The sequence below is a fragment of the Branchiostoma belcheri genome, unplaced genomic scaffold (genome assembly GCF_001625305.1).
Source record: "Branchiostoma belcheri isolate BF01 breed outbred unplaced genomic scaffold, Haploidv18h27 scaffold420, whole genome shotgun sequence".
Lineage (NCBI taxonomy): Eukaryota > Metazoa > Chordata > Leptocardii > Amphioxiformes > Branchiostomatidae > Branchiostoma > Branchiostoma belcheri.
The window spans coordinates 50,319-60,414 of NW_017804044.1; the positions used below are offsets into that span (position 1 = coordinate 50,319).

The window sequence follows — 10,096 nt, forward strand, 5'->3', positions numbered from 1 at the left end:
CCAATCTCTGACAGTTTGTGGAAAATATGAATATTTGTAGCAGTCTTTGTGAAACGTTAGAGGTTTGTATGAGTTGGAGTTGAAGTGTCGCGATTGGCGCGGGATAGGCGTCAACAAGGTTTTGACCGGAAGGGCTGTTTTTGAGTGTCTTGCTTTCTGAAGTAATGTGAGTCTACTTGCTGTGCGGCTGTCCTTTATTGTGTCCCACCCTAAATCTGTGACCATCCATCCATCCCTCCATCCATCTACCAATCCATCCATCCATCCCTCCATCCATCTACCCATCCATCCATCCCTCCCTCCATCCATCCATCCATCCACCCATCCCTCCATCCATCCATCCATCCATCCATCCATCCACCCATCCATCCATCCATCCATCCATCCATCCATCCAAATCCAACCACCCACCTACCCATCCAACCACCCATCCATCCATACACATCTTTTCATCCATCCAATATTGTGTTGAAGAAAATGTAGACAAAAGGCTACTAAGACCTAGCTATATCAGTGCAAAACATTCCTAGACATTCAACAGCCACATTATACACTTGAAACGAAAATTGCTGTTATTGACAATGCTTTCAGCACCAAGGACAAAGCAACCAAAGATTCCTGCTGGCCATCACATAATGCCTCCTAGTGTTTGAAAGTGGTACTGCAGTCTCACTCACTCACTCACTCACTATCCTGGTTTAGATTATTCTGCTGCCGGTTTCCCTGTCCCAGGGGTGGGCAGTCTCAATACCCTTAGTCTTCCATCCATCCTTCCATCCATCTACCCATCCATCCATCCATCCATCCATCCATCCATCCATCCATCCATCCATCCATCCATCCATCCATCCATCCATCCATCCATCCATCCATCCATCCATCCATCCATCCATCCAAACATTTATAATGATAAGAAATGTTACACTGATATTATTATACAAATTCATGTACCAGCTAAAATACACTGTGGAGTATTTACCCTTTGTCATCCATTCCTGTATACAGTAGCTGCATGTTATGATATACTAGTAATGCTTAAAAATCTGTTTTTAAAACTCTGTTTCTGTTCATTCATGATTGTTTCCAGCTGGACTGCTCGTGTTCGCTGTCAGCTTTGTGGCTGCGTACTTCACGGTCCTGTACACGCTGAACTTCGGGCGTGAGAAGGCGGAGGCGTGGTTTACTGCCTTCATCACGTCCTTCTTCACAGACCTGATCCTGATCCAACCAGTCAAGGTGCTGACTCTCGCTGTCATCCTGGGCTTACTAATCCGGGTAAGGATGTTTCTTGTTTTATTATGTTTACACATATTGTTTTTACTCAGTTTCTTCCTCTTCTTCTTCTCCAAACAGTGAACTCTGACCTGACCAATGACATGATTTGTTTACGTCTGTCACCATAGTGACTGGTGTTGGGTTACATAATGTTGCAATTTCATGGTCTGCTCTGTTCCTGTAACCGTGTACTAGTAGTATGCGAATGTGTTTGAGTAAGAATTAACAGAGCAGACCATGTCCGAAGGTAAATATTATGTATTTGCTTTGCAAATGTTACTTTTCTAGTTCACATTTCTTTCATTAGGCCATACCAAGTTGATCTGTTAACATAATTGGTTCTCAGATTTTTTTCAGGAAAATATGAAGCGACAGGGCATGAGAGCACAAATGTTATAGTTGTATGACTCTTCAGAATGCAGGCATACTGCACTTTGAATTATTAGACTTTAAATGCTCTTTGCTATACTTAAGCACATGAAACTACCTCGACCATATATCATAATGATTATGTGCCCAGAACAATGGGCACAAATATTTGGAAAGAAGTGAAAATTCACTTCAATTAGGCCACACCGTCTTAATTCTGCGGATGACATCCTCCGAAGACCCCCAAACTAGTGTGCGCGGGCGAATAAAATAAAATCCGGCCAAAAATTAAAATGCTACTAAACCACAGGAATACAAAGGCAAAAGCTGGTATTGTGAATCTGCGGCAGAACATGTGTATAGCGACATATATGACAAGCTGGCACATGTTGGCTTATGAATCGACACTTAACGTATGTACTGAGGTCTTGAGTCGTGGAGCTTCGGAAGCCTGGATGCCATCCTCCAGATTTGCCACTGGCTCCGTATTGTACCTATGTAGCAAGCTACCATGGACTAGACAGGCCTAGAGCCAGGCCAGAGCCTTGAATGATGTGATCTTTTTTTTTTTCTTTTTTTGAGAACAGCCGAAAATCAATGCGCGCGCAGATGTCATCCATAAAATTAAGGCAGTGTGGCCTTATCCAGAAGTATACAATAAAAGAATTTCCATTCAGACAGCAATCCGGTTCGTTCCAACTCTCATGTGAAGGGGGTATTAGACTCCATTCATCTGAGGGCAGTCTAGAGAAGAATGCACGAAGCTGTCATAGAGCGTAGCTCATACTTATCCACTTCTTCTACTGATGGTGCCTTCCAAAAGAATATGAGATTGAAATCATTGTAATGTAGACAAAATGCTACTAAGACATAGCTATATAAGTGCAAAACTTTCCTAGACATTCAACAGCCACATTATACACTTGAAACGAAAATTGCTGTTATTGGCAATGCTTTCAGCACCAAGGACAAAGCAAACAAAGATTCCTGCTGGCCATCACATAATGCCTCCTAGTGTTTGAAAGTGGTACTGCAGTCTCAATCCCTCAGTCTTTCATCCATCCATCCTTCCATCCATCTACCCGTCCATCCATCCCTCCATCCATCCATCCATCCCTGCATCCATACCCATCCTTCCATCCATCCAATATTGTTTTGAAGAAAATGTTACTAAGACATTCAACAGCCACATTATACACTTGAAACAAAAATTGCTGTTATTGGCGATGCTTTCAGCACCAAGGACAAAGCAACCAAAGATTCCTGCTGGCCATCACATGATGCCTCCTAGTGTTTGAAAGTGGTACTGCAGTCTCAAACCCTCAGTCGTGCAAAATCCATGGACTATGGCCATTAAGTTGGTGTGAGCTTTTTGACATTTGTGTGTTTGTCTCAGAAACCTACAACAGAAGATGACCCACCGCCTACAGAAGTGGCAGGTGATGAAGAGTACCTACAGGCTGTGGTTGAACAGGTGAGTGTGGAACCCTCAAATGCCTGATCATCATGCATTAAAGTGCTCATGACACCAAAAAATGACCTGACTAGCTGAATTGTAATTGACATAACTAGTATTACCTGGCTAACAGACACGTTTACGATAAATATGCATGGTTCTCCTGTAACGGTTACATTTGAAATTCTAATGCCCTGCCTTGGAAAAGTCAGCACAAGCCAGTACTGGCAGGTGATTTGCATCTCTACATTTTATTTTTGCATGTCTGTATTTTTTTCTGATGTCACCCAGTGATGTTAGCTCAGGAAAAAGCACAGAAATGCAAAAATAAAACATAGAGATGCAAATAGAGATGCCCAAAGTGGGCAATTGGGAAGCTTGCTAGAGTCTCCAAAAACCCACTTTTAGAAGGCCGTACAGGCTCAATTTCTCAGTCATCATGATTGGAACAAACTTCAAGTGACTATATTGTATTGTACTCTTCCGATATTTGTATGTATATGACTTTTTATGGTGTCATGAGCACTGGTTTTGTGGTTAGGGTTAAAGGTTCTGGGTTGAAATCCCCAACAAGCCTCAATGTTTGAATCTTTGGAAAGGTAAATGTACCTTTAAGTTACTAATAGTCTTATTTCCTCACTTCACTCAGGTGAAAATGAGAAAAAAACAAAGAAACTAGCAATCATTGAAGCAATCATTGAGGACCCCAAATGTATGTTGGGCAAGCCTACTGGTACATGTATCATCTCTTGTGAACATCATTCTGAAACATGGCCTGAAAAAACAGTTTGGGAACCACATTTAATGAGTTAAAGTTAAAAATACATGTAACATGATAGCTCTTCGTTTACAACCCCAGCTTCACAGGCATGTCACTACATGCAGGCATGGCATGGTGGAATTTAGTTAATAATTTCACTCTGTCACATCTACACATTGATTTGATATTTTGTGTCGTAGACTGGTTCTGGCTACATTGTATTTATTGGTGGTACCCAAAAGTGAAGCTTTTTTGGCATCAAATATAAAATGATGATGAAAATGTGCTTATCAGAATTAGGAGTAAATGATTTCCTCATCCAGAATATTTTTTTATATAAATTTTGTTTTGCCACTTTGCCTGTAACAAAATTGTCCATTGATGACAGCCCACTGCTGAAGTGGCTGCCACAGCCCCCCTGGCTGGTGAAACCCTGACCAGAGACAGAGCTGCCTGTGTCAGGAGGAAGAGGTGCCGCCACATCCTGCGGGAGATGGTGGTGTACGGCCTGTTCCTGTCTGTCCTCATGCTCATGTCCTACACTGAGAGGAGCAACCTGGCCTTCTACATGAACAACTCCATCAGGAGTGCTCTCCAAGGCACTGACACAGTCACACAGGTCGGTACAAATGGATCAGGACACACTGACTTCATTTTATGGATGAAACCAAATGTCTTATATTATACAATGTATGACGTTGTTCATGGAAGAAACACATCATTCTGTTGCTTGCAATTTTATAGCACCAAAACTGTGTCATATATATGTACCACTTAAAGCACAGCAAGGAACAAATTAAAGCACTCAATGTATTGGCCCTTTGCTCCTCTAATATTTTGATGCTGCCAGGCTCTGACCCATTCTTGGTTATGGTAGCTGTTTCTGCTCCCTCTACATGTAGTTCTATAATTCCAGTGTCATATTCTTCTTCTATCCAATTTTAACGTCATTTTCCCCGAAACCGGGGTTAGACGTGCTTGCATCAAATGCAAGTCTTTTTTTTGAGCAAGATTTTTTACGGCTGGATGCCCTTCCTAACGCCAACCCAAACCCTAGTAGGGCCTAGGATCCCTTTAACTGAGGGGGGAAATACGTGTTAAGTGCCTTTCCCAAGGGCACAACGCCTGGGTGCATGTCCAGACATGTCTGGGTCCAACCCTGGGGATTGAACCTGGGTCCCCTTGCTTGACAGTTGGATGCTCTATCCACTACACCACACAGATGCCACAATTGGATTTGATAATTCAACCAATCTGATGATTTGTGGTCCTGTGGCTTTCTGCCCTTCCCCAGATATCTGACCCTGCGTCATACTGGACATGGCTGGAGCAGGACGTCCTGCCTGCTGTCCACAGCCCAGCCTGGTACAACGGGAGGCCGTGTGAGGAAGATCTGACTCTGTCTGAGCACCTCACACACGCCATCTCCCCCTTACAACTACGACAAATCCGCATCACACAAGGTTATGGCCTTTCTGCATATCAGCATCATGTCATTTCTTTTAAGTAGTGCATAATTTGACTTCTGTATCTGTATCGGTATAGCCAGTATAACCACTTTTCGGTGTAACACACCAGCAAACTCACTTGAACTAATCATAGTAAAACATTGAACTTTATTCCAACACCATCTCTATTAAGTGAAGGCTGAAGTGCTCTGATATATATGGCTAGAGATTGTGGACGATATAAACTCCCTGGCACTTTTGATCAATTGCTAACATCATGTATCAGTAAAGTCTCATGTGAATAAGGTCACGTGTTTGTAAACCGTAACTCTCGCGAGATGACGTTGTGAAGTGATTGGTCATTAATTATCCTGATGAAGGCGACAGTGGTCGTCGAAAATTTGATCGCTCACCTGTGTGTTGGAATAAAGTTCAATGTTTTACTATGATTACTACCAACACAGATGGACTTTCATGATAACACTTGAACTAAGTTTAGATCTGGATTGAAACAAGATTAGTGCTTCAATTTTTGCTTATTTCTTAAAACAGTATACATGTACTTTGAAATTCCTTTTTCAGATTCATTTAGTAACTGGAAAGCAGTATAGTGCCATTAGTCTGAAGCTAGAGTGGTGAATTGACATTACCTGAACCTGTTGAAACTATTTATGAATCCTTGTCATTGCATGAGTTACACTTGATTCTGACTCCCTTACTTCCAGAACAAGACTGCACCGTTCCTGATGCCATGGCTCACGTCGCAGCCAGCTGTCTAGATGAGTACTCTGCAAGTAGAGTGGACACAGGCAGCTACAGTGGCAGCTGGGGGGTGGCAGCGGATCATAACAACAGTACTGACAACAGGACTTCACCATGGGACTACACGTATGGGGATATCAATAACGGTTAGTTGATTTGATTAAAATACGAAATCAATGATATCCATGTGCCCATGTATTTTCATCCATTTCCAAAATAAAACTTTACCAACCTCCAACTACATGTAGGTGTAAAAATGAACTTGGGGTTGATTGGGAAGGAAGGGGAAGGAAAGGGTTGAGCTGTGCCCTCCAAAACCGCACCCTAGACACAGTGGATTATCAAACCATTGCCCCTGCAGCCTCAACAAAGCTATGAGATTAAATTGCCTTTAAGTTCACATCACAGTGCTTGAAATTCATTTTTGGGAATAGGTGCACTGGTGCACCCAACCTAAAAAATTGGGGGCACAAATTTTTTTGGCTGCATTGTATAAAATAGTCAATTACTGTTAGTAAAACCTATTTACAAACCTTCTGAGCTTCAATCTGAATGTTTCTGACACTTGTAGATGTCAAGATATGCTGTATACTAGTATACAGGGCTCAAAATACTGGGTGCATATGTACCTAAGTGCAGGTAAAATTGGAGCTGTGCAGGTATTTCAGATTTTTACCTGCACCTAACCTGCACTAGGCCATGTACTGTTGATATTATACAAAATTAATGTATGTTTTATTTGCTGCATTCACTGTTACCACCTATGAACTATAAAAGAAACAATGACAATTTTACCTGCAGTGGTGCAGGTGAGCAGAAAAAAGGATTTTGAGCCCTGCATATAATATGATGTAAATGTACAAAAATATTTGGGTGCTCCTACAGAAAAAGAATGGGTACACAGCTCCAATTTTGGGTGCACTATACATGTAGGTGCACATGTAATATTTTGAGCCCTGACATCACAATCTGCCCAGGTTTCCTGCATGTTGGGGAGCACGGCGTGTACCCTGGAGGTGGTTACATCGCCACCCTGGGTAGGACGATGAAAGACAGCTACCAGACCCTAACACATCTCCGGTCCAATGACTGGCTGGACAACCGCACCCGGGCGGTCTTCACGGAGGCGGTTCTCTACAATCCTCACGCCAACCTCTTCGCTGTGGTCACCGTGACGACAGAGTTCCACATCACCGGGCGTGCCTCGACGGCAACAGAGCTGGTGATCTTCAGGATCCACCATGAAGGCCAGGTCCTGCTGCTGGTCCTACGGATGGGCCTGATGGTCTTTCTGCTCTTCAGCCTGGTCAGAGAAGGTGTGTCTTACAGTTGTAATTCTTGAAATATCTTTTAGTGCTGTAACAATGTGTATTGTTAGTTTTATTAAGCATTGTATTAACGCCGGTTCTATCCCCTCCCTTGGGCGGAGCCGCGGTCACCTGTTCGAACACGTGCCAGCGCACGTGCCAGCGTCGTGTTCGAACAGGTGATCTATACCGGTACCGTTCGAGGGAAGGGGCTCTAGAACCGGCCGGTTGCAGATTGAATAAACCAGTTGAGTTTGAGCGTTCACCGTGACTGGTTGTCTATCTTTACATTTTGGTGGCAGCGGTGTTTTTCCTGCGGGAATCACCGCGTATTTTACGTCGAAATGGCTGAGTACCGTAGTAAACTTCCACCTTCCTTTGATGGAGAGTCCGATTTCCATTTATGGTCGCAACAATTTGACGTGTGGGCTGCAGCCCAGGAATTGGACGACGCCGCCCAGCTGCGGAGCTTTCCGACTTTCCTTACTGGCCCAGCGTTTGGATTCTACTCAGAGCTCCCGGTAGCGACGAAGGCTAACCTGACCCTCATACGACAGGCGATGGCGGGACCGTTCGGACGTCCTGTATTTTTGGAAGAGTTTCGGCGAGCGGCCAACGCCCGTCCCCGACATCCTGGTGAAAGTCTGCCGGTCTACGCTGCCGAGATTCGAAGGTTGGTACGGCTGGCTTATCCGACATATAACGACGCCGCCCGGGCAGGAGTGGCGCTTGACCGTTTCCTCGCCGGGTTGGACCCTGACCTGAAATACCGAGTTATGGGTTTCGCGCCGGCCGACGTCGACGCTGCTGTGCGTCAAGCTACCCTGTGTGAGGAGGTGCGGACATCTGCCGCCCGGGATGCACAGGCGTACCCTTCAGCCGCACGAGTGTCCGTCGGGCCGTCGGATCGTGACCTGGCTACTACTGTCGCCTCCCTGGCGACGCAACTGGCAGAAGTCGTGGATCTTCTCAAGAATCAAGCCGTCAACCGTTCTAGCAACCAACGTTCAAGACCTCCACCAGTGTCCAACAGTTCTCCCGCTGATCGTCGCCGTGAGCCATCGTCGACCACTCAGCAACGACGACGCCGATCTGTTCCCGCCGACGCGCAATGCTACAGATGCCATGGCTATGGACATTTTGAGGCAGCTTGTCCTACCCCTTCGGGAAACGGGCTTTAGCTGGTTGTGGGCGCCGACAGCCAGCTACACCTCAAGATTCCCCGACAGAATGTTCTCCGACTGTTCATATAAAGATTAAAGGCGCGTCAACACAGGCTCTTCTAGACACCGGTTCGTCCATCTCCATTATCAGCGATGACTTTCGTCTTTCGACTCCGGCTCTTCGTTCCATGCCATTAGACAAGTCAGGAAGGATTGCAAAGTCAGTGAATGGTGAAAGCATCAACGTGGTAGGTCTCATTAGTACTACGGTACAGCTTGGTCCTATCTCCACAATTGAAACTTTCTACGTAGTCAAGGGAGCGACTAGTAGTGTTATCCTCGGTTGGCCATTCTGCCAGACTCACGCTGTTAGCATTGAACCATCTGCTGGTACTGTTCGTATTGGAGAGTCAAGCGTTCCCCTGCTTCCACGAGCATCAATGACACCACGTGTATCTGAAGTGACTGTGTGCAAGACCATTGTTCTCCCGGCAAACTCTGTTTCAACCGTACCGGTCAGACTGCACACCAAAGACGGCGCTATGTTTCCTGACTTCGTCGGTGTATTCGAACCCGACAAATTGAGACCGACGTATGAAGGAGTAGCCGCTGCCCGGACTGTAGCTAATGCTTCACAGGGATGTTCCATTGTACAGGTGTTGAACACAAACAATCACCCTGTACGTCTACCAGAGAACTGTTCGATTGGCCATTTCCACACAACGGAAATCCCTGATTCAGACTACGGAATCGCTGAAGAGACTGACCCCATTCCTTTGCCATCGACTAAACCTAAGGTGCGTCTTTACCTGTTATCGACCTGTCAGACGTTTCACTCCCATCCGACCAGAAAGTGCGCCTCACTAAACTGATTGAGAGTAACCGTGACTGTTTTACTTTCGATTCTTCTGATCGAGGTCGTACACATCTCGTTGAACATCATATCGATACGGGAGACGCAAAACCAATCAAACAACGACCATATCGCACCCCTGTTCATCGTCGTCAGTTAATCCGTGATCAAGTGTCAGACATGCTCCAAAATGATGTCATCGAACCTAGTTCCAGTCCCTGGGCATCTCCGGTCGTCATGGTTACCAAGAAAGATGGAACCCCGCGTTTCTGTGTTGATTACCGGAAGTTAAACTCCGTCACTGTGCCTGATGCCCATCCGCTACCGAGAATCGATGATACTTTAGACGCGTTTGCTGGAGCTGCCTACTTCTCCACCCTTGACATGAAGAGCGCTTATTGGCAAGTACCAGTTCATCCTTCCGATCGCCCTAAGACTGCGTTTGTTACTCCAGATGGGTTGTATCAGTTCAAAGTTCTTCCTTTCGGACTTTCCAACTCACCGGCCACATTCCAACGTTTGGTACAACTCATGCTTGCTGGAGTAGGCTGGGATGTTTGCCTAGCATATCTTGATGACGTAATCGTGTTCACAACAACGTTCGAGGATCACTTGCGAGTGCCTGAACGAAGTGTTAGCATGATTCCGCCGAGCAGGCTTGAAGCTGAACCCGAGAAGTGTTCGTTTGCTCAACAGGAGGTTT

General features: G+C 45.2%; 1 protein-coding gene across 1 annotated transcript in view; it reads left to right on the plus strand.

Annotated features, from left to right (window-relative positions):
- Positions 1 to 10,096, plus strand: part of LOC109478179 (polycystic kidney disease protein 1-like 2) — a 47,148-nt gene that overhangs the window by 31,900 nt on the left and 5,152 nt on the right. Inside the window, 6 exon segments of the mRNA XM_019779644.1 lie at positions 1,088 to 1,275; positions 3,041 to 3,118; positions 4,249 to 4,479; positions 5,155 to 5,323; positions 6,034 to 6,216; positions 7,048 to 7,386. Coding sequence (XP_019635203.1) covers positions 1,088 to 1,275; positions 3,041 to 3,118; positions 4,249 to 4,479; positions 5,155 to 5,323; positions 6,034 to 6,216; positions 7,048 to 7,386 — 1,188 coding nt within the window.